The sequence below is a fragment of the Lycium barbarum genome, chromosome 3 (genome assembly GCF_019175385.1).
Source record: "Lycium barbarum isolate Lr01 chromosome 3, ASM1917538v2, whole genome shotgun sequence".
Lineage (NCBI taxonomy): Eukaryota > Viridiplantae > Streptophyta > Magnoliopsida > Solanales > Solanaceae > Lycium > Lycium barbarum.
Genome location: NC_083339.1, coordinates 132,822,572 through 132,849,100, shown reverse-complemented (window position 1 = coordinate 132,849,100; position 26,529 = coordinate 132,822,572). Strand labels below are relative to the sequence as shown.

At 37.9% G+C, this 26,529-nt stretch overlaps 1 protein-coding gene across 1 annotated transcript; it reads left to right on the top strand.

Annotated features, from left to right (window-relative positions):
* Window positions 1–26,529, top strand: LOC132632636 (homeobox protein knotted-1-like 6). Its single transcript, XM_060348635.1, has 6 exons — window positions 1–412; window positions 945–1,082; window positions 2,004–2,130; window positions 7,255–7,260; window positions 24,732–24,994; window positions 26,246–26,529. The coding sequence occupies exons 1-6, from the start codon at window positions 212–214 to the stop codon at window positions 26,396–26,398; spliced, it is 888 nt and encodes a 295-aa protein (XP_060204618.1). The 5' UTR covers window positions 1–211; the 3' UTR covers window positions 26,399–26,529.

Sequence of the window (26,529 nt, the reverse complement as noted above, 5' to 3'; positions counted from 1 at the left end):
CAACAGTACTTCCTTTTCATGATCATCAGGCGCTGCGCGCAACAAAACTTTATTAAGGTACTAATTCATTTGTTTATAGACACAAGTTTCTCTCTCCACTAAGCATTAGCTCCATCTCTCCCTTTCCGCCTCTTTTTCTCCTTGTTGATATCACAACGACGTACTAATTAACAGCACATATATATAGTAGTTAGCATATTAAGATTAACTGATGGAGGAAATGTTCAAATTTGGTTACTCGGATGATCATAATATGCAGGCGGCATATTATGGATCCGTCCCCATGGGATATGGATCAGCTACTAATTCAGTAGTTGAGACTTCTTCTAATTTACAAGAAGATATTCAAGCAAAGATCTCTTCTCATCCTTTGTTTCCTAAGCTTCTTCTTACTTACATCGACTGTCACGAGGTAAATTAATAATTTTCATTTTAGAAAGGAAAAGGAAATCAAGACCTCACAAATTTAAGTGAGTACTTAAATATTTTTAATCTAGCCCATGCAAATTAAATTGATGTCTCACTACACCCTAGACCTTCCCCCTTTATCAGAGGAAAAAAAGAGGGAAGAAAAGTCTGTAATACTGTCTCTCTATAGGATTTTAAACTTAATAAATAGTTAACACAACAGGCAAAAGAAAAAAATGTTAACGGCAGGCAAAGTTAAAATTCTTCAAGTAGGCCTAGAGAGAGATAGACAAAAAAAGGAACTGTTTTTACTCATTTTTTGGTTTTTGTTTGAAAACTGCTAGCCAGCTAGGAGCAAAGTTCAGCTTTGCTTTTAGGGTTTTGAATTTCCACTACTACTATATGATATGATGTGCACCTTGTAGGGTTAGGGCTAACGAAGACCTTGGGGATAAGATATGGAGTTGTATATTGTCCCTTCTTCTTTGACATTTTTCATCAGGAATTAATCTTTATGGTATAATGATAATTTGCAGGTAGGAGCACCACCTGAGATTGGTAAAATGTTTGACAATATTGTCCAAGAAAATGATCTTCATAGGAGATCAAGCAGCAGCAGCAGCACTGCCTTAAATGGACTGATCAGCGACGATTCTGAGTTAAATGATTTTATGGTAAATAGCTTCAATTCCTCTTCCCTCTTTTTTTTTTTTTTTTTTTAAATATATATATTTTCTATATTATTTGGGGGTTAGGGATTGGGGATCTATATAGGGTTGTGCAAATTAACGGTTAAACCAATAACCCGAACCGATTATTGAGTTATTGAGTTAATGGTTCGGGTTAATGGATTACTGGTTCGGGTATTGAGTGGTGCCCTTTGGTTATTGACTTATTGGGTCGGGTCACGGTTTGACCATTTTTGTTAACGGGTAAACCGATAACCCGATAACCATTTATTTAATTATAATTTTACCCTTCCATATATTAAGTCACTTAACTAGATTTAGGGTTCACTTGATTTCCACTTCATAACCATTTTTCTTGTTTTCTCAGATCACCAAAACATGTTAATGGTATTGATGTGAGATTATTTTTTTTCCCACTGAAAGTGCTACTTTTTTTATTTTCAGTGGATTCTAAATTTTGATTCTATTTTTTTTTTGTACTATATTCTTCTGCAAATTGTCTTTTTGTTAATACTACAGTTCCTATACACTAGATAATTCCAATGACGATGTACATGGTTGATGATTAAGGAATTTATCTTTCTTCGACTAGTTGATTTAGAAATTTATCTTTATTTTCCTCTTTTGATACCAGGTCAAACTTTACGTGGTTGACTACAATAGTAGTCGAAGCTCTTGATTTTTTTTTTTTTTGTGAAGTCTTAACGGTTAAACCGATAATCGAACTGATAAGAAATAACAATCGATTGACCGATAACCCTTTAATCAATATCGTAAGGGTTCTTTAACGGTTTAACAATTTACAAACCAATAATTGATAAATTGAGCGCTACATCTATATATGTGTGTGTATGTGTTTGTCCTTATAATATCTTCTTTAGTGATTAATGGTAATGTACTGCGCAGAGAACTTACTGTGATGAGTTAGCTAAGTTCAAGTCCAATCTGGAAAGGCTTTTAAATGAAGCAACTACTTTTCTTAACGATATTCAAGCTCAACTTAGCAATCTCTGCACGACAAGCAATATCTCAGGTCTGTCTCCCTCTCTCTCTCTGTTAATTACAATAGCTTTTAGTTCGTTGGCATGTTAATAACATCACAAATGCTCGTGTTTTAGCCAGACAAATTACTACCTAACCGGTACTATATTTCTGATCCAATTTATGTGACACTTTTCGATAGCAACTTATTGAATTTTGAATATTCATAATTTTAAAATATTAAATTGATCCAAGCCAATTTTGCTTCAGAAATAAGTTAAATTGACTCTCGAAAAAAAAAAGTACATAAATTGGGACGAAGGATACATGAAATGAATGCTTTTTAAACACTCATTGTATCCGCTATAATAACAACTATTAGCCGTTAAAAACAACATTACGGTGTTGTATACTTTTCTTTTTAGCTTGGTTCAGAAGGAACTAACAACTCTTTCTATTGAGAAAAATAGACCTTGAGCCTAATTCAACTAAAAGATTTAGAGTGAGATTATCGAGAACCATATAAGGGGACGGATTAACCTTATTCATAACCAATGTGGGACTAATCAAACACCCTCTACAAATCGAGGACAATATATCATGGAACCAAACATCGGGTAAATCAAGAAGTGGATGTGTCTGATTTTGATATCATGTAAAAATGAATCTTGAACACAACCCAATACCAAAAACTTGCTCATAATTTGAGAATTATCCAAAACTACTTAAGAAGACCAATTACATGTCACAACAGATATGAGACTATTATAACACTATATATTTATTAAGTTCTTCGTTACAACATTCTCATTTTGCAATCCCTCCTCAGAGAAATGTCATACCACAAGATTCAAAGAGTATTTTTAATTTATTATGCACCTTTAGTTCAAGGTACCACGAGATTCAAAAGTTCTTTTCATCTTTTTAAAACTTTAGGTCAAATTAAAACACATAAAATAATACTTTCTCCATCTCAATTTATACGACACTATTTGACTAGGCATGCAGTTTAAGAAATAAAAGAAAACTGTTGAAACTTGTGGTCCAAAATAAGTCTTAGATACTTGGGTGGTTATAAATCATCTCATAAAGTTAAATTATTTTTAAATATAGAAATGTGACATTCTTTTTAGACAAACTAAAAAGGAAACCGTGTCATATAAATTAAGACGGAGCACGAGTATTACAATAGACAAAGTAGTATTTTACTTTAATTTGGTTATGGCTCAAATGCTTCTAATTACTTTTGTTCTCGGGCTCTGTTGTTGTTTCTAATAATAATGGTGCAAGTAAAAAAGGAAGAACCGTAGAAAAAATAAAAAAGTGAAATGCAGAAGGTGAATCATTTACAACGAAAGAGCAAACATTCTGAATATCGTACAAGAAATTAAGAAAATATAATAAGTTGATGACCTTGAATGAGATATAATGTCCAAACTTATGAGTGCTTTGCACAGTTGCTGGATGTAGGAAGCTCTTTTTTAGTTCAATCGACACTTCATAGCTCCTTGAATTTATCTCCAAAAATGAGGTAAAAAAACACATCTGCTATCTCACGGGCTCTGAGTGACTTGACATTTCCTAGGTGCTTCCATGTCTGGAGAAAGCAATTACAATGTTTTTCAGTAGATTCGTCTGAGTTTCTTCCCGTTAATTTCCAAGTTCCGACTCCTCCAAAAGTTAAATAAAGATTTTTTTCTCTTAAATCTGCGTCTCATGTTATAGATATATAATTAACAAATTAAAAGTGTGTTTTGATCCCTAACAATTTAAATTCTTTGATGAGATGATCACACTATTCAATGATATATCTAGTGGTAGAGGCGAAGTTATAATCTTTAGTTTATGGATTCTGCATCACAATTTTTTTTACTGAATTCTAAATAAATTATCTATATATATTAAATGAATTTTTTTAAACACAAATATGAGATTTGAGCTAAAATTATTAGTTCTGCTAAACCGCTAACAACCACTCTCACTCGGCCCATGTCTAGTGGCAAAGACATTAATTTTTAATAAGGAAATTCAAATAAATACAAGAATGCAGCACTTGAGATTTGAACCTACAGCCTAAAGTAGTTTTTAAACACCCTTTTAGCAACTACTGGAAATTACTTGTATGTCGAGGGATTTCAAGAGTCTATAAATATAAGAGAAAATTATATTTACCGTATTACAAGGCATATTTTTTTCCAACGAATTCTTCAACTCCTTTCTCAATGGGTAGCCCACTCCCGAGAGCAGACATATATCTTGTGTCTGAGTCTTATCGTTACATACTTTTTATAAAAAATATTCTCACTTGGTTCATAAAAATAATAAGTCTTGTACATGCTTAAACTTTTATATGAGAGGACAAGTCATCTTGGTTGGAAGGAGTTGTGCGCAGCTCCTAATTACAATAACAACAATCCGATGAAATCTTACATCGTGAGGTCTGAAAAGAATAGAGTGTGTGTACAACTCTTAATTAATGCACATAATTTTTTATTTTTATTTTAAAAAGATCTTGCCTAAAATGGAGAACCCTAATATTAAATGGGTAGAAAGAATAGCAGAGGGAATCTTAACTTGTCAATTATAGTCAGCATGTGATATAGTGGCCGAATCAAGTACAAGAAAAGTTAAGGTCCCAATACATCTCCATAATCTTGTCGTCCTCAGACATCCAATAGTTTCAATCTTCGATTCACCATTGTCTGATAAGCTCTACTTTAAGGCCTTATAACTTATATGGAGTAATTAAATAGTATAAAAGTGATGGCCGTATGTATAATATATTCAGTTAGTACACACAGAAGTAGATAAATATCTCCAATACCTTTAGTTTTTATTTGCTTTTGTTGCCGGTTAATCAAAAAGAATAATGGTTATAGTTATACAAATGGTGTGGTCTCCTGAATAATTTAAGCATCATACAGTCTAGAAAAGCTGTTATTCAATGCATTGTTGAAGATAAGTAGTTGAGAGATTATGACTTTTAAATTTATAATATTAACAGATCAGATGTGTAAAGCTTATGATCCAGGTTTCAGAAGATGGATTTCAAAAAAAAAAAAAAGGGACCGCATTCCATGCATAGAAGAATTCCTTTAGGGTTATTTGGGGCTTGCTAAGTAAACTAATACTTCTTCTGTCCCAATTTATATGGTACTTTTTGAATTTCGATGAGTCAAACGAATTATTCTTTAACCACGATCCTTTTATATCTTTTAAATATTTTAAATGATCAATTATTATGACTTATACTAGTAATTATTATGTAGTTTTCAAATCTGCAATTCTATCTCAAAACACCCTTCACTCCGTGTGGCGATGTCACTGCCTTTACAGGTTTAATATTACCACTTCAGTTCTTTTTTTCATGTATGAACTTCATCTAACTTAGTCGGCCTAGTAGATTGTTAAATCAAAAAATTAATATAGCTTACAATAGTCTGTTTGGTCAAAATTTAAAATCTGTTTATTTTTAAATTGTTTTGTTATAAGTGTTTTTAACGGAAAAGTATTTTGAAGATAACAGTTTATGTTTAGATAATCAATTTAAAAAACACCTCTACAATATTAGAACAAGATTTGTGCTTGGTCAAGATTTCAAAAATATTTTTGGGGAAAACTATTTTTCATTAACTTCTGAAAAATAACTTTTGCTATTACTTAAAAAATTTATTTTTTTAAAAGTTTGGTCAAATACTTTAACTCTCTAAAACAAGCACTTTTTTTTATCCGGGAAGTTTGGCTAAACAAACTATAAGTGTATTACTTATTTAAGAACAATTTTATAAGCCAAAAAAGAAAGAAAAAAAAACTGCAGTGCTCATTAATTAGCCATTTACCTTGTTTGGTTCCTTTATCTGAGAACTACAGATGAACTGATCACATAGGTACTTCAAGTTGAGCAATAAAAGAAAACATGAAAGACAAAAACGAAAAAAGGTACAGAGATATAGCGCAGAATTCAGGTTATGTTAGATTAATGCAACCATATGTTTGTACAATACAACCTATAAGCTTTGGGGATAGTTTATCTATATTGAGTGTTTACATCAAGCTAATCAATACAAAAATCAATTTTATCTACCAAAAGGCGCTTCTGAACTAAAAAACTCTTCATACATTTCATATGGTAATTTCCGAGTCTGAGAGACGCGCCGCCCCATGGGGACGCCGGGTCAACCGAAACCGGCGCATCTCTCACAGAAAACACCCAATCTCAATGATACGACTTCATCGGATTCTGAAATTCCAAGAAAAATCAACTTTGCAAATGCTATTCTTACTTCTCCGGATCAGAACACTACGAATAAGAGTCGATTTGTGGATATCTGTGGAATCTCGAATCGCCTCCCATAACGAAATATCGACAGTCATATTCAAAGCTAAAGATTTCAATGGGGTCATGGCTGAAGAGTGAAAATTTACCCTCGTCAGTAAATTCATGAAATCGAGACCACAAATTGAGAAGATTAGGTTGAAATTTGCAAAGAAAATCACTGTGAGAGGTACGCCTAGAATTGGAGTCTTTAATTATCGCACTGTCTTCCTAGCTTTTACCAACAAAGACGACTTTGAAAATGTTTGGTTTAAACGATCCATTGAGATTGAAGGCCACGTCATGTGGCTTGAGAAATGGAATTCGGACTTCAGACCAGATTAAGATTCCCCAATCGTACCAGTTTGGGTTCTTCTTCCTGAATTACCTTTCCATTGTCATGCTTGGTGTTACTTGAAGCAAATTGTTAGAACTCTAGGTATTCCTCTATCAATGGATGCTGCCACTGATTACAGGACTAGACCTAAAATGGCTAAGGTTAGGGTTGAAGTTGATCTTACTAAACCCCATATTAATGCTATTTGGGTTGGGCTTGAAGATCTTGCCCTCTCAAAGGTTTCACTCAAAAAGGTTGAATATGAAAATCCTCCTAAATTTTGTGTTCATTGCAAAATTTTGGGGCATTCTATATTACAGTGTAGAAGAGTGGAACAGAAGAAAGAAAATGATAAGACTACTAAGGATGATGGATCCAAAAAAGATGGGGAGAAAGATAGTGAACAACATGAGAATGAGGTGGATAACAATCTAAGGAGAAGTAAAACAAAGAGATAGATGCTACTTCTCCACAACATATTTCTAATAATGATTCTGGTAAAAACATCCATAATAATGGTGTAGAGGATGGTAAGGAAGGGGAACAGAAAGAGACTTCAAGCAAGAGCTTCAATCGCAAAGAATAAAAATAGAAAAAAGCTGCCAAGAAGATTACTAAGAAAAAAAATAAGGTTGTTTTAATACTGTAGCCCTTGGAGAGATTCCTAAAAGGAAAAAAAGAAGAAAGTCAATTCTCCATAATCAGCAAGTTGACGAACAAAGGAAAGATGGTCAGGAGGGGGAAAAGGGACAGATGAACTGCAAAGGAAGGATTATACTGATGAAAAAAGAAAAGAAGAGATTCTTTTTTAGCATGATAAACAAAACAATGATAATGATATTAATATTGCTAGGGGTATCCACGTAGATATCACACATGTTTGCAATACTAAAGATGTGGAAAATAGCAAGAACATGCATGAGATCGTTGACAAAGATGGGAAGAATGAATTGGAAGAAGGGGAAATGCAATGTGTTAGCCTTCCATCTGATATCAAAGATGATCCTGGAATTGACTTGTATGTGGAAATAAACTGTGATAGCCATTGATACGCTCAAATTATATCTATTAGTGGTGTAAGCGGACGTTGTCGAATATAATAACCCAAACAAGGTTGTGATTGAATCCCATAGGGAATATGGAGAGAAAAATGTACTAATTATTTATGTAACTAATCTCTAGAAACTTTAATTTTATTCTGAATAGTGTAGAGGAGAGGATTGGATTGTAGTCGCTATTTTGAAGTATTTGGAATTTGTTTGGATTAAAAGAACCGAAGTTGTCTCCCCACTGAGATTAGATGTTATGTTATGGGTATCAATATGATATATTTCTAATGGGTCGGGGCTTTGTATGTACTTAATTTCTAATGCACTTCCTAATATTTTTCAATAGTTAGAAAGTATTTCTTTTCATAATTTTCCCAAATGTAGAAAAGTTGCAAGTAAGACCGATTAAATATGCTAAGTAGAACTCATCTTATCTCTAAGTGAGTTCATTAAACGAGGGTTAGCGCCCCGAGTCCTTGTTATATTATTTCAACTCACACCCTAGTTCATCTTTCCAAATAAACTAGGGTTTGTGCATAAGCAAGTGTTTGCAACCACTAACTAATAATGAATATGAGAAATAATAAAACACATCACAACCCATTATATATATATATATATATATATATATACACATACAATGCTAGACACTCATTAAATAACACCCATCATTTGGGTCCACAACTTTGATTAAAGAAACTACTCACACATAATGGTCTCAAAAGACTGATAAAGATGATGGAAATGGAATCTTATTGTCTTCACTAAGCTCCAAAAGTGGAGTAATCAATGCTCACCCACCAATGGAACTTTGTTCACGTGCACAATAAAATCCGGGTGCCAAAAATAACTTAAAATGTTCTTTAAATAGGCTCCAAAAACGCACAGCAACGACTGACAAAATTTCCCCTGATAGCAAGATCGACGGACCGTCGATCGTTCGATGATCCGTCGATTCCTTCGTCTTTTATATCTTCAGCAATGTGATCCACTCGACGGTGTCGTCGACTAGTTCGACGCTCCGTCGAGTATTCCGTCTTTCTCTCTTCTTGTTGACGGATCTTGATTGACGACACAAACAATAGACTTTGTCCTTTGTCGTCTTCAACTAAAGCCATCACTGGAAAATCGAGCTTATCGACGCTTTGAAGGACGGTCCATCGGCTGATCGCCGGAACGTCGATTCTTCATTTTTGGCCAATTTTTCCTTTGTTCTTTATTTTTGCTTTTGGGCCATTGTTTTCCTAAAATACAACAAAAACATATTAACAAGACCCAGACTTACTTGAAAACAACCAAAATTCATAGTAAAAAGGCGTCGAATGTGCTACAAATCCGCGGCACATCAACCATGAGAACCAAAACCTGACTGAGAGTAACGATAAGAATCAGCAGGTAGAAGAATTATCTAAAGAGTCCAAGATGAACAATGACAAGATAAAAGTGAATGATAGTCAACACAGAAATAAAATAGGAATGAAGGAAGAAAGGAAGTTTTGAAGTTTGGAAGAGCACATGCTTTGTCCATTGATTCCACATATTCTGAAAACTACAAAAATGAACAACAAGACACTGATCAGAGTCAAAGAAAGGATTTTTCTATTGACATGAGGGGTAGAATTACCAAAGTTAAGCATACTGCTTCTCAAAAAAGAAAAGACAGAGGTCTAAGACAGTCTCTCTCCCCTATCCATCCATGATTAGTGCAATCTTTTAGAATATTAGGGGGGGTGAGGTCCAAGAAATTATTTCTCAGATTAAGAATTCTAGTTAACATCAATAGAGTGGCATTTGTAGCAATCTATGAACCATTTATGGATGTGAGCAAGATTACTAGCTACAAGAGGTATTTTGATTTTCATCACTGCAAAGCCAACTCAAATGGACAAATTTGGTATTTTTGGAATAAATTTGATCATACAGAGATCATTGCCAATACTAATCAACAAATTACCCTCAATCTCAAGGATAACCCTATTGATAAAGTATCTTTGTTATTGTTATTTATGCAAAATGTACCCCTAAAGAAAGAATGGATCTTTGGGAAAGCATTTGTGACATGAACACCAACATTGATGGACCATGATATATAGGAGGTGACTTCAATGCCATTATGGATTCAAATGAGAAGCTTAGAGATATTCCTCGTAGAGCCTCTAAGAGATTGGATTTTATTAACTGTATGAACTCTTATAGAGTGAATGATATTAGTTACATTGGTCCTAAATTTACATGGTGTAACTATTGGATTCCTAGAAAAAGAATATGGATGAGACTTGACAGAATTTTAGGAAATGATGATTGGGCAAAACTCTTTCAGAGCGATGTGGTTAAGCATCTCTCTAGATCTGGCTCTGATCACAGGCCTTTACTCCTAGAATGTCATAATACTTAACATGGCCATTTCAAATACTTCAAATTCCTCAATTTTTGGGTTACTCTTCCTGGTGTCTTACAAACTATTCAAGACTACTGGAATGGGGAAACTAGTGGCAAACTTATGTGGAGACTTCAAACCAAGCTCAAAAAACTCAGCAGGGCTCTTAATTTGTGGTCTAGACAAGACATTAAAGATTCAATGAGAATGTCAAAAACTGGGAAGCTATGGCTGAACTATTAGAAGAACTGGATATGATGAATAATACTGATCAAGGAAGGCAAGAGCTGAATACAGGCTATGTTAAATATGTGAGATGGTTGAATCTTCAAGACTTAATGATGAGACAAAAAACTCAGCTCCAATGGTTTATGGTGACAAGAATACAAAGTGCTTTCATAGTGTATTAAGAAATAGGAGAAAAAGGTTGCAGATCCATATAATCAAGAATCATAGAGGACGATGGGATCAAAAAGATGAGAAAGTTGCCAAAACTACTGTCAAACACTTCAAAAACAATTCAACTTGAATATTCCTAATAAAGATGGTAGCATCATCAACTACATCCCTCAGATCATAACTAATAAAGATAATGAAATGTTGACAAAAATCCCTGATGAAGAGGGATATTAAACAAGCAGTTTTCAGCATGACTATGGATAGTGCCCTAGGACCAGATGGCTATAATGGTAAATTCTTCCAATTCTGTTGGCATATTATTAAATATGATATAATTGCATTTGTTCATGATTTCTTTCATGGAAAACATCTTACAAAATGTTATACTCATGCCTGTCTTACTTTAATCCCCAAAATTGATACTCCTACTAGTTTTATTGAGTTAAGACTTATTAGTTTAAGTAACTTTACCAATAAAATTAACTCCAAAATTCTTGGTATTAAACTTAATGTTCTGCTACCTAATCTTGTCTATGAAAACCAAAGTGACTTTATCTGTCACACCCCAATTCCACTAGGGTGTGCTGGGAACCCGACTCCACATCCGAAGCCGAGCGAACCCACATACCTTTGGGACACACATAATCTTGGTAGACTTTTTAAATCAAATAAAAATAAAATATATAATAAACTCTCAAAATATGCTTGTCCGATGCTTTCCAAATCAAACAGAATCTATGGTCGTACAAAATTTATAATACAGAATGACATATCGGCTGATGAAGCCGCATACACAACTGACATACTATACCCACGACTCTGTCTGCAAAGTCTCTAGCACCAATCCAGAAGAAGCACACATACAAACTCTGACTCGGTGGCACCCCAGGAACAAATGGAGCTTGCCAACTCTGCTGGAACATCCTCTATAATAACTTCGCATCATCAGGGTGTACCTGCGCGGCATGAAAACGCAGCCCCCGAAGAAAGGAGGTCAGTACGGAATATGTACGGAGTATGTAAAGCATAAGGCGCAATAAACAGAATCATAATCTGAACAGAGGATACAGAAAATAAGTATAGTAACCGGAGTATCAAAAATGCTTACTCATAAAACATAGGTAATGCATGTCAGAACATATGCCATATCCGGCCCCATTATGGGACACGGTGAACAGAACGTGGTCGCCACCCCGTCACTGGCGCCACAACACAGCATACTCCAGAGTAGGGAATAGCTCCGTAACATATCATATCATATCAGAATGTGCACATATCAAACATATCAGATGGTCATATCATATCATATCATCATATATCAGAATGTGTGTACATGGCACATCATACTCCACAACCCATGTACATGTATACCTGCCCCCTCACATCGAGTCACGGCGAACAATGCAGTGGAATACGCGTGATAACATATCCTGGCCCGGGCTCAGTGAAGGAAACATTGAGGCATCCACGAATGGAGTAGTGAGAAACTAATGCAATATAAAATATAACACATTTACGGAGACTCAATAGCATAATTCAGATGACAAACCATATAAAGAAACTAGACGGTAATCATAGCGTATACCTTACGGATGTCACAATGGTTTATGTCAAAATAAGTTTTCTGAAATCGTTTTCATGTTTCAAAATACGTTGTGGGACTTACGAAATACTTCAAAACAACTGTCGTATAGTAGTTAGAAAAGTAGCCAAGAGTTTCCTTTGAATTCCACTTCAAAATAAGTCAAACGGAACAAATCAGAAAAATCCGGGAATAGTGGGCCCACCTAGGATCAAATGAGGTGGCGTACATAATTTACGTATGTTACACTTCATAACATCACTTATGAGAGTTTTAAAGTAGTCGGGTCCTATTTGTGCAAGTTCTAGATGTTTAGGCAATTTTTTTCCAAATTTTCATAACATATTCAATTCAATTCTACTGAATGAAAAAGGGGCAAATTTAGGTGCGGATTTCTAAGAGTAGAGTCGTCTCCAAGGCTCGTATCCAAGCCTATCATACCTAGGACATGCCAAAAGAAGAATAGGTAAAGCTTTACATACCTTATGCGCTCCTTATGCTTCTCCAAATTCAAATCTCGTTTCGTCCAAAATCTACAATTGGTCATATTTACCAAATATTAATCATAAGGTTTTAAGAATTCAATCTTACCCAATTCTTGTCTACAGAAATTTGGGCAGCATCTCCCCTATATATACAACATCCCCGAGATTTAACTCGGCTCAAATATCAACAACCATACCAACAACAATACCAATAATCATCAACAATCGATTAGAAACGCATTCTATCATAAATTGTCTTCTTTTCCAAATAGTGCAACAATTTCCAATTCAACTTTGCACTTTCAAATCAATATCAACATTTCCACATTCATACACTAATTTAAGATCATTCAAACATAAGCCAAGAATATTCCAAGCCATTTATCCAATATTCAACAATTCCATCAATTCCATAATTCATCCGAAACCTCTAATCTTCGACATAAATATCCATAACACATTTTCATCCTCCAATTTCATTAACAATAATCATAATTTGCACCTTAACAATTTCATTTTCATAATTACATAAATCTACCATAAAATCACAAAACTTCCCATAACAACTTAACAACCAACCTTTCATGCTAATATGGACTTACATCCCTCCAAATCCACCAACTAACATAATAATTCACATTTAGAACTTCACTTCCATAATTACATAAAAACTACATTAAAATCACATAATTTCCTATAATCATTTTCAATAATTTTCCATACCAACTTGAACCATTTCCTTCCATTTCCATTACAAGGCTTCAACAACACAATTAACATAACAAATAAAATTGGTTCATCCTTCTACACACATGCATACCCATGGCTATATATATATATATATACACACCCACTTTGCAAACTTTCATATTTTCATAAATTCTACTCATTTCTACATACTACAACATAAACAAACTTTCATAACATAATAAAAAGGAATTAATTCTTACCTTTTTCTCCCAACTTCTTCACTTGACTAAGTTGTTAAATTGGTGAAACAAGCTCCCTATCTTCCAAAATAACTACACCAAGTTGTAGAGGACCCTTGAATTAGTAGGAATACCACAAGAAAATAATTTTTGAGAGAAGATTTCAAAGGGTCAAAATTTTTGGAGCTTGGCCGAATGGCCATTTTTTTGTGGTGTTCTTGTTCTTGTTTTTCTCCTTTCTCAACTTCTCTTGAAAGTTCTATGAATTATGATGATTAAATGGTCCTTTTATTAATTCATCACATGGAATATTCACTTGGGCTTGGGTCCTTTTTATGGACCATGGCCGGATGGCCCCTATTGGGCCTAAATTTTCTCTTTTTTTTTTTTTGGGCCTAACCCGGTTGGTCCCGAGTTGGGCCTAGCCCTGACCTTTCGACCTTAAAACGTCCATATCTCCTTGCACCGACGACACCTGGGAACCCACGACCTATGGTTGGAAAGCTAATTCGATTATCTACAACTTCTATTTCTTGGTATTTTTCCAAATTCCAAACTTATAATACCGTGTTTTCCCCTCAAAGTCAGGTCACCCGAAAACGTTTTCTTAAAAATACTCGTTTGGAGGGCTTCCACTTTGATTTGGCCCAAGGGTCCTTCGTGAATTGTGTTTAACTTTACATATGTGATTCATATAACTTGTCACATGTTCCAAAAAAATATCTTGACGTGTGGGCCCCACCTCAGCTTACAAATAATTCGACGTTCAAAAATACGGGATATAACATTATCTCTAGAAGGATGATAACTGATAATATTATGCTCACCCAAGAGATAATTCAGGGGATTTCTAAACAAAACAAAGGTGGCAACGTTGTTTTGAAATTGGATATGGCCAAAGCCTATGATAGGCTTTCTTGGTCCTTTCTTATTAAAGTTTTAACTAAATTTGGTTTCAACGATGATTGGATCAACCTTATATTGAGAAGCATCTCTAATGTTTCGTACCCCATCATAACTAATGGAACTAGACATGGTTTTTTCAAATCTTCCAAAGGTCAAGATCCATTATCCCCTTCACTTTTTATCATTACTGCTGAGGTTCTGTCAAGATCCTTAAATAATCTGTTGAATAATCCAAACTTTATTCCATTCTCTATGCATAGAAATGGTCCTCAAATTACTCACCTTGCTTATGCTGATGATATAGTTATTTTTAGTAGTGGTAATTTCATTTCTATTAAACTGATCATAAGGCAAATTATAAGGTATGAGAAGGTTTCTGGCCAAATGGTAAACAAAGATAAAAACATCTTTCTTACTAGCCTCAAAACTCGTGCTTACAGAATTAACATAGTAAGGAATTGTACTGGTTTTATTGAAAAAATTTCCTTTCACATATCTTGGTTGTCCCATTTACATAGGTAGAAAAATAATCTCCTACTTTGACTACATGGTTTCAAATGTTGTTAAGAGACTTAATGCCTGGCAAGGTAAAATGTTATCTTGTGGTGGTAGACAAGTTTTGATTAAAAGTGTCATACAATCTTTGCCTATACATATTTTTTCTACTATTAACACTCCTAAAGGTACTTTGGAGCTCATGGAGAAATACATTGTCAATTTTTTCTGGGGTGTTGTCAGTGGGGTGTTATCATTAGAGTGCTTCGGAGAAATTATGTTACCCTAAAAATGAAACTGGGGTTGGCGTACAATCTTTGCCCATATATATTTTGTCTACTATTAACACTCCTAAAGGTACTTTGGAGCTTATGGAGAAGCACATTGTCAATTTTTTTTCTGGGTGTTGTCAGTGGAAAGAACAAGTATCATTGGAGTGCTTGGGAGAAATTATGTTACCCTAAAATGAAATTGAGATTGGCATAATAAGTGTGAGTGATATTGCTAATACTCTAGCTGTCAAAAGATTATGGCAATTCAGAACCAAAAAGCCATATGGATTGATTTTCTCATTGCAAAGTACTGCCCCAGAATACACTCTGTGTATAAGAAATGGCAATTTGGTAATTCCCAAGCTTGGAAACATTTTCGTTGGGCCAGAGCCAAGTGAGAAATATATACAGTGACACACAAATTCAGTTACTTGTAGTTTCTGGTGGGCCAATTGGACAAAGATTGGCCTAATTGCTCGTTTTTCTCAAAACTACATCAGTAGAATCAACTACAGAGCCAAAGTGCAGGATTTCATGGCGGACTATAGGTGGAATGCTTAGAAATTGTATAGAACACTACCAGATCAGGTAGCTCTGTACATTATATCTATTGGAATTAGAAGTGATGACAATGGGGATTATGCAGTTTGGAACCTCATAGAGGATGGTAATTATTCAAATGGTTTGCCTGGGAACTGATCAGAAAACACAGAAATATTGACACTTATATCAATGAAATTTGGCATAGAGCAATTTCTTTTAAAATGTCCTTCATCTACTGGAGAATTTTGTTAGATAAATTGACTTTTCCTAGAGCTTGGAATAATGCTAATACTAGCGCTCAAGAAAGAATTGACTGTGTTTGTTGTTATATCCTCAGGCTGAAAATAAGCAACGTAATGGTAGAACGTAATTGTGTTTCGGTTACTCGTTCCTCCGGTTTGACTCATATCCGGTTTTCGCCATATATAAATAGTCCCCACACTTTCTGGACCAATGATCTATCAGAGTAATGGGAAGTGGATGAATCATGAAACGGTGACTCAATTGGCTTCATCGTTATCTTCTCATTTTGGCGGGAACGGTTGCGTCACGCTCCCCCTTTATCGGCCACGTGTCTTATCCCGAATGGCCGGTTCTGACAACCGCCGCACGTACGTCGCTTTGAGTCATTTCTCATTAATTACGGGGGGCACGTGGCATCCCTCGGTTGGCTTGGGAACCATATCTGTCACAGCCCAATGCCTATATAAGGCTCCTTTCCCCTTTACTCCAACACTTTCACTATCCATCTCTTCTTCATTTTTCACTCTTCATTGCATTTCCTCTTCATCACTATATCTAGCTGTCTTCTACGGCCAATCCGTCGCTGACTTGTTGCATATACTACGTGAAAAGGGGCAAATTTGTCATCATTCCTGCTAATCGTTCTTGTTTAAGTGTTGGTTTGCACTTTGCCACTTCTCGAATCACTAGTTCTCTCAATCTTCTTGAGCTTTTCTACTGAATCCTCGTCATTTCTTATTTTCCAAAATGTCAAAAACCACTTCCCACGATGTTCCATCGGGTTCATCTCCGAGGACTGAGCCTGCATCTCCGGTCAAAACAAGAAGCGCTTTTGAGCCCACTGCCTCGGATATTATACCTTCCAAGCCTAACTTCAACAAGGATCCCGAGGTTGAAAAACCTTCCTCGGTGGCCGATAGGGGATTGGATGTGAGGTGATACCCTTCATCTATTACTAAGGAGAGGCTCGACATAGTCTGGGCCGACTACGGGTTTTCACCACTGGACCAGATAAATCTGTTACTAACCATCGGGAAGGATTTCCGTGCGTGTACACATATCCTTTCACTCTCAAGCTCGACCCCCCAGAGGATCCGGTCATTCTCGACATGTGCCGGACTTATGGCTTGACGTTGGCTCAGATCGGTCCGATTGTTGGAGGGTCGTAGCGTGTCTTCGGTTGTTGGCCAACAACACCGAGAAGGAGTTCACGCTGTCCCATCTGATATGCCTATACTCCCCGAGGCTGTTCCAGGGTGGCGTAATAAAATTGGCCAAGCGTAACCGGAACCCCTTGTTCTAAAAAATGGATGAAGACATAGATAGGGGTTGGCTGGAGCGATACGTCCGGGTGAAGACCGAGGACATTAGTCCGGCCAGTCACTTGCCCTTCCTGGAGAAATGGAACAACAAGCGTAAGATCCGAACTTTCAAGTGATTGCTTTTGCACTTTCGTCAAATGCCTACCTCACTTTCTCACTGTTTTCCTTATTTTTGTTAGCCAATGGGTACATGCCTCCGGTCGTTCGTAATCTGAACGAATGGGTCACATCCCTCCTCAGCCAGTATGACCATGACAACCAGACGTGGTCCCACCTATCACGCGACCGCTAGGTTTCCCAGAACCACGATAGTACTTTATTTCTGCCCATATTCATTACGTCCTCTACCATCCGTACTCATTATATCTTTACTTTTCAGGTTTGCCTAAAGGCTCGGTGGATCCCAGGCCGAGGTCAGAAACCAAACCTACAACGTTAGCACCTGAATTTGATTCAGCAGGTGCATCTCGAGCCCTTGCTGCTGCTAAGAGGAAAAGACCCACGAATAAAGGGCAACAGTCGAAGAAGAAAAGGGCGAGAAGCGTCACTCGGACCTTACGGGACGAAACAGATCCCGACATCATAGTTCGGAGAGTCGGTGCTGAAACTTTAGGGGCCCCGATCCCGGAGGAGTCTGTCGCCATTGCACCTTTTCCTCCCGCTGGTGAAGTACTTTTAGTTCCGGCTACTCACACAGGTGCGGAAGAAATCCTTTCTCCAGCTCCTTTAAGGTCGATTGATTTCATCAACATTTCAGGTGAAACTTCCTCTGAAGAGATTCCTCTTCAAAGGACAACAAGGCCCGGGGAGGCGGCCGCTGCTGGAACAGGCCAAAGGACTGAGCCGGTCCCCGAAGTTGAAGTCCCCATTGATATACATCCGGCGCCCAAGCACGAGCCTGCTGCTACCATAGGGCCCCAGAGTTTTGTTGAGGATACTAATATTGTTCCAAGTTCTTCGACTCCGGTTCCAAGGCCTGACTAATTTGAGGATATGTTCTCGGGCACTCCTCCCGCTACCGGCGAAGCCGCAGGATTCGAACATCTTACGATCCCTTGGGCCACGAGGTCAGCCAGCCGGACCTCCGAATCTGGGACCAGGGATGGCTTGGTGCGTATCTTTCCAGCCCCAAGCGTGGAGCCTAGGAGAACAAGATTGGATGTGGTTACTGTCCCCGAAGACTGCAGTTTTCTTTCCCGCCCGGTGGGTATGGCCAGCTATCTGAGGCCTCTTGTTTTGGATTCGGACAAGTGGAAGATAACCGGGGTCTCTTGGTAGTGCCTTATAAACGAGAGTATGCACGCAGCCAACCAGGTAAGATTCTTGCCCGTCTTTGTATAACTTTGCTGATAACCCTAACCTTGCTTCGTTCAATTTTGCCGTTAACTTTAAACTTGCTTTATTTTGAAGAGTGTGGTGCTCGCCAACGAAGCCTTCATTCGTGCCCAGAAAGAGATAGACGATCTTAAGGGCCAATTGGATACCCTTTGCCCTTTCCGGCTTTGCTTCACCTTTTCCGCTCTGCAGCCGGGCAATTGCGATCCCCTGCTCAGCGATTGCCGCTCTTTGTTCCTGTAACATTTCGAAAATTAAACGAAAGTTAACATTGTCGTTTGGTGCGTCCGGTTCTCTCCGGCCCTGAGTCCGAGACAACGTATCGGAATTGTGAGTATTTAGAGGATCAGTGGCCAGGGCGGCATTCTCCTGGTCCACAGTATTTTGCCTGTTAAGTCCCTTCCTCGAATCGACGAGGTTTGAGTCAGCGGGGTTTGGCAATCCCCGTAGTCCGCTGCCTTCATTTTCCGCCACAATCTCGGTGTTGTTGACATGCCGGATTGTTCGATGTCGGCCATTTAGTCTGTTTTCGCCGAGACGGGCAGGAGATGTTTTTTATTTTGATGAATATGATAGAAATCAAGACCAAAGATCGCTATTATCCTAGCCCCACGGTAGGCGCCAAACTGTTTTCCCTGAAATCGGGTAATAAATAAAATTTGTAAATAGGTATAAGATATGTGTTTGGATCTCGATGTATATTTGATAGAGAGAGAGAGCAAACGTATGAATGTTTTGTAATAAAGCGATTAATAATAATGATTTGTTGTGGATGTAAACGTTTATAAGCGATATGAAATACTAGATGGAAGAAATGCGATAAAAATGAAAAACAACGGGTCTTGGCCGAATCAGATACTTAGAGAGAGATTGTATAAATTTTCTATTACAAATGTCCTTGAAAGTGAAGAAGCCAACCCCTCCCAAGGAGGGGGATCTGCTTTATTTATAATGCTGCCTCTATGGGCCTTGTACAACATAAGTCATTAAAAAATAATAACAAGGACAACTCTGAACGAATTTGGTGGGATTAGGTTGGCCGTACTAGTGGTTGACCATGGCAGGATGCTACCGAAGCATGGCTCACGCGCAACGACTTTACCGGACCTATGACCACGGATAATCAGACCAACGACCTCGACCGATCCAGCGACGGAGAAACCGTACCAAATAACGCCTCTGCTTAGCTCCAGTCCAAGCGTTCCTCCGGTTCAAAACTAAAATCTTCGTGTATGCTCTCGTCCTCTTCTCCCTTCGATTCCTCGTTCCTCCGGTTTGACTCATATCCGATTTTCACAGTATACATCCACATCTTAGTTCCACAACCTAATGGTGATAGCTTAATTTTTTTTTTTTTAAAAGCTATATGATTCTCTGACTCTGAAACAACATAACGAACCCTACGCCTTTGTCACGAGTTCACGTGTCTTTGTCCTTATACCATATAATCTTCATTCTTCTTTGTACTCATAATGAATGTCTTTGATTGATTTGACGCAGTTACAAACCCAAGTGGTCGTAGAGTCAAGGAAAAAAGAAGTCCAAAATCATACATGTACTTGTTTAAACTTGAAGACATTTTAATTTATCATCCTTTAAAATTTTGGCATACTTATAGCATAGTCGTTAATAACAAGTCTTGTCTTTGACCTAGTAATTTCATTTTATTTATTTTTTAAAAAAGGAATTAGCAACGGACAAATTCTAATCATATTCTGTTTTCTCTCTCCTCTGATCCAACTCTCCAACGGTAACATCTCCTCCCTCCTCCCTCCTCCCACCCCACCCGCCACCCCGTCAGGCGACCAGACCGCACCACTGCCCAGGTAACTCCGGCGACCAGGTAACGCCGGCCACTTTTCCGGCCAGATCTACTTTTTCTCTCTTTCCTTTTCTTCTTCTCCTCTTCTCTTCTCCTCTTCTTCTTCTCTTCTCCTTTTCCCCTTTTTTAGCTGCTCCTGGCACTGCCAGAACACAGCTACGTCATCGCCGGAGACTTTTTCCGGCACCATTTTCCGGCCAGCCCTCTCTTTCTCTCCTTTTTTTTTCTTTCTTTTTTCTTTTTCTTTTCTTGTTCCCCCTCTTCTCTGCTCCTGTTTCAGGTCTCTGTGAGAATAATTCCGGCAGTGAACAGTGTACAGTAACTCTGACGTTGAACAGTGTTTTCCGGCGGCGATCAGGTTCATTTCAACCGGAGTTGGTACCTTCGGTTGCCATATTCATTATTTGTCCATACACTTGTAGTTACATTTTTTTTTTGCTAACTTTAGACTTTTGAATAGTTTATTAGTTCATACTCATTTTCGTTGCTTTGCTTAGTGATGGTAGACTAGGGTCATGTTCTCGTTCGGGGACGGGGGCGAGGGTTAGGAGGGGTAAGTGGGTTAAAGGAGCGTCTAGGTTGAGAGTAGGATCTTGGAACATTGGAACGTTAACGGGGAAGTCCATAGAGCTAGTTAAGATTCTTAAGAAGAGGAAGATTAATATAGCTTGTATCCAAGAGACCAAATGGGTAGGTCCTAAAGCTAAGGAGGCAGATGGGTATAAGCTGTGGTTCTCTGGTAGGTCGAAGTATAGAAATGGGGTGGGCATTTTAGTAGATAGTGAATTAAGGGATCAGGTGGTAGAGGTTAGGAGAGTCACTGATAGGATGATGTCGATTAAGGTGGTCGTTGAAGGACTCACTTTGAACATTATTAGTGCATATGCGCCGCAAGCGGGCTTAGGGGACGAGGAGAAGAGGCGTTTTTGGGAGGATTTGGACGAATTAGTGGGAGGCATACCGCCTACTGAGAAGCTATTCGTGAGAGGTGATTTCAATGGACACATCGGACCTATTTCGGGAGGTTATGATGATGTGCATGGAGGCTTTGGCTTCGGGGACAGGAATGGAGAAGGAGTCTCACTTTTGGATTTTGCAAGAGCTTTTGGGTTGGTGATAGCCAATTCGAGTTTTCCAAAGAAGGAGGAACACTTGGTAACCTTCCGTAGTTCGGTGGCTAAGACTCAAATAGACTTTTTACTCCTTAGGAAGGATGATAAAGGTCTGTGTAAGGATTGTAAGGTCATTCCGAGCGAGTATCTTACAACCCGACATAAGCTCTTGGTGATGGATTTAGCGATCAAGATGACGAGGAAGAAGAGGGTCGTGGAGGACCGACCTAGGATCAGATGGGGGAGTTTGACCACTATTAGTGCCCTGGAGATGGGAGCGAAATTGAAGGATATGGGGGCCTGGGATAGTAGTGGGGATGCGACCAGTATGTGGGATAAGACGGCTAGTTGCATTAGGGTGGTAGCAAGGGAAGTGTTGGGAGTCTCGACAGGTAGTCGTGGTCAGCATCGAGGGGACTGGTGGTGGAATGGAGAAGTTCAAGGAAAGGTGGAAGCAAACAAGGTAGCGTATGCGAAGTTGATAGAAAGCACGGATGAGGTGGAGAAGTGGACGAATACATAACTCTATAAGATGGCGAGGAAGGAGGCGAAGTTGGCGGTTTCGACGGCAAAAACGGCAGCTTTTGAACGCATGTATGCTGAACTAGAAGAGAAAAGAGGGGACCAGAAATTGTTTAGGCTAGCCAAGGCCAGGGAGAGAAAGGCACGTGATGTGGATCAAGTAAAATGCATCAAGGACGAGCATGGCAAAGTATTGCTAAAGGAGACTCTCATTAGACGGAGATGGCAGTCATACTTCTTCAAACTCTTGAATGAAGAAGGGGACAGAGACATTGTGTGGTGATTTAGAACATACAGGAAGGCGTCAAGATTTTGGCTATTGCAGGAGTATTAAGGTTGACGAGGTTAAGGGTGTTGTTCGTAGGATGCGCAGGGGAAGAGCGACCGGACCTGATGAGATTCCGGGGGAATTCTGGAAGAGCCCGGGCCCGGCAGGTTTGGAGTAGCTGACTAGGTTGTTTAATGTCATCTTTAAGACGGCATTGATGCCCGAAGAATGGAGGGCGAGTGTAATCATCCCTCTATACAAGAATAAGGGAGATATCCAGAGTTACAACAACTATAAAGGTATCAAGCTGTTAAGCCATACTATAAAAGTGTGGTGGAGATGAGGCTGAGGAGAGGTGTGTCTATTTCAGAAAACCAGTTTGGATTCATGCCGGGACGTTCAACTACAGAAGCCATCCATCTTATGAGAAGGTTGGTGGAGCAGTATAGGGAGAGGAAGAGAGACTTACACATGGTATTCATCGACCTAGAAAAGGCTTATGACAAAGTTCCAAGACAGATCCTATGGAAATGCTTGGAGGCTAAAAGTGTACCTGTGGCGTACATTAGGGTGATCAAGGACATGTATGAGGGAGCCAAAACCAGGGTGAGGACAGTAGGAGGAGACTCAGAGCACTTTCCAGTTGTGATGGGGTTGCATCAAGGATCAGCTCTTAGTCCGTTTTTATTTGCCTTGGTGATGGATGGATTGACACGGCAAATTCAAGGTGAGGTGCCATGGTGTATGCTTTTCGCGGACGACATAGTCCTGATTGACGAGACTCGTAGTGGAGTTAACGCTAAGCTGGAGTGTTGGAGACATACTCTGGAGTCTAAAGGGTTTAAGCTGAGTAGGACCAAGACAGAGTACTTGGAGTGTAAGTTCAGTGAAGCACCTCAGGAGGCTGACTTGGAAGTAAGGCTTGGTACCTAGGCCATCCAGAAGAAAAGTAGTTTCAAGTACCTTGGGTCTATTATGCAAGGCAGCGGGGAGATTGACGATGATGTCACACATCGTATTGGGGCAGGGTGGATGAAATGGAAGCTTGCTTCCGGAGTGCTATGTGACAAGAAGGTGCCACCAAAACTTAAGGTCAAGTTCTACAAAGTGGTGGTTAGACCGACTATGTTGTATGGGGCGGAGTGTTGGCCAGTTAAGATCTCTCACGTTCAAAAGATGAAAGTTTCCGAGATGAGAATGTTGAGATGGATGTGTGGCCACACCAGGAGTGACAGGATTAGGAATGAGGATATTCGGGATAAGGTGAGGGTGGCCTCGGTGGAAGACAAGATGCGAGAAAGCGAGATTGAGATGGTTTGGGCATGTGAAGAGGAGAGACACAGATGCCCCAGTGCGAAGGTGTGAGAGGTTGGCCATGGATGGTTTCAGACGAGGTAGGGGTAGGCCGAAGAAGTATTGGGGAGAGGTAATTAGGCACGACATGGCGCAACTACAACTTACCGAGGACATGACCTTAGATAGGAGGGTTTGGAGGACCCAAATTAGGGTAGAAGGCTAGTAGATAGTCTCGTTATCCGTTCTTATTAGTAGTCGCACTATTGCAATATAGTTTCTTGTGCTCCGATTTATGCTATTATGCTATTATCTGTTATTTCATGTGCTTTGATTATCCTGTGTTATCTGCTCCGATTTCTGCTATTATCTGTTATTTCCTGTGCCGCTTGCATTATTTCATTTCCATATCGCTTTGAATCTCTAATCTCTTATTCGAATCTCTTAACCTTATCTGACTTCTTTTTATGCTTTTATGCTTTTATTGAGCCGAGGGTCTTTTGGAAACAACCGTCCTACCTTGGTAGGAGTAAGGTCTGCGTACACTCTACCCTCCCCAGACCCCACGATGTGGGATTTCACTGGGTTGTTGTTGTTGTTGTTGTTGTTGTTGTTGTATTTGACAACAGATTACCACAAATTTTTGTTAGTTACGACCAAAGCAATGTTTTAGTAACAAAGATCGTAACCAATTTTAATTTTTTTATAGGTTTTACAAAGCTCCGATATGAAATGAGTGGACTCCACATGTACCTCAGCTTTTGGTTATTCACATATTAAAGCTCCGCTAGGGCGTAAGACAAAAACAAGATTTTTTTTTCCTTCTAACAATGGGTAAGATTAGACCAAAAGTCCAACGAAGAGTGAAAGTATTCAATTTCAAATAGTAGATGAGCAAATTTGACCATTTTCCTAATAGTAGTCATTAGCCGTTAGTTTTTTAATTCCCAGTGCATGTTATAGCCCATATATTAGGAAATCTAATTTTAACTGTTTTTTTTTTCATTTCTTTTCTTTTCTGTTGGGTACTTTAATTTATTTTGAAAGAAGAAGGAGCGGAAGCGGAGGATGGTTATACAATTGGTGGTGGTGGTGGAGAGGCTAATAATGATCAGAACAAGAGTACTAGTGATGAAATGTGCTGGAGGAGTGAAATAAAGGACAAGTTAATGAGCAAGTACAGTGGATATATAATAAGTAGTCTAAAGCAAGAATATTGCAAGAAGAATAAGAAGGAAAAACTCCCAAAAGAAGCAAGGGAGATATTGCTAAACTGGTGGACTACTCACTACAATTGGCCTTATCCTACGGTAACCATTTCATTTATTTTGCAAATTGAATTCTTTTTATTATGATTTGTTTTACGGATCGGGTATTGGGTCAGATAAGAGGTTTTTTTGGTGTGCAATAAGCTGGATTATGGGGTGTATGTATTGAAAACATTTTTCTAAAATGAAATGATTTTGTTGTATAATTTCTGATGTTTGATAAGTAGCAGAAAATATTGTCCATTTTTTTTTAATAGAAAGATAAGAAGTTTTTTTGCAATAAGCTGGATTAGGGTGTATATGTATTGAAACATTTTTCTAAAATGAAATGGTTTTGTTGTATAATTTCTGGTGTTTGATAAGCAGCAGAAAATATTATCTTGATTTTTATTTTTTTTAATAATTAAGAAAAATACTATGTGAGTGAAGAGGAATGAGGTGTTGAGGGGAGCGGGTTGGGGGTGGAGGGGGGGTGTTAGATTATCAATATAAAGGTCATTTATGGAACTTATTCTCTACTTTCACTAAAAAAGTCATTTTTCTAATTTTTAACAAAACTTGTTTTCTTAGAAAAAAATACTCCATTGTCTAAAATATTTTGACCAAACAAATATGAAAAGAGTGAAAAACTTTTTCTGGAAAATATTACTCCATACCAAGCACATTCTTAGTGCTTTCTATTTCTTAGCTTAAAGAACCAGGTCTGTCTTAATAAGTGTCCGGATATTTCACTTTCCAACTTGAGCGATAGATTATCAATATAAAGGTCATTTATGGAACTTGTTCTCTATTTTCCCTAGGAAAGTCATTTTTCTGATTTTTAACAAAACTTGTTTTCTTAGAAAAAAATACTCCATTGTCTAAAATATTTTGACCAAACAAATATGAAAAAAGTGAAAAACTTTTTCTGGAAAATATTTTACTCCATACCAAGCACATTCTTAGTGCTTTCTATTTCTTAGCTTAAAGAACCAGGTCTCGTCTTAATAAGTGTCCGGATATTTCACTTTCCATTTTGAGCGATATTTTGAATGAAATAACAAAATATAAATAACTTTTTCGGTACAAAAGAAAGAAATATGACTTTATTCACAGTTTAAGTAATGAACTCGAAAGCAGTACAGTGTTTAAGTAATGAACTAGTAATGAACTCGAAAGCAGTACAGTGTTTAAGTAATGAACTCGAAAGTGGAATTAAACTTTTTTCTTTTTCAATTTTAGATGTAAACATTTATTATTCTATCAACAAAAGAAAATGTGAATATAACTGTTTTTGAACTTGCTGAATTGCAGGAAGTAGACAAAGTATGTCTAGCTGAATTAACAGGTTTAGATCCAAAGCAGATTAACAATTGGTTCGTTAATCAGCGGAAACGTCACTGGAAACCTTCAGAAAACATGCAATTTGCTGTTATGGAAACTCTACATGGTCACTTTTCTCAGTAATTTATAGCATAGGAAAGTATATCTCTTTCCTGAAATGTTTCTTAGAAGACATTTTAACTTGTTCTTGGTAACAAAATTATCCTAATTCAATTACCTGATCTGATTACATCAGGAATAATCTTTATCGTTCA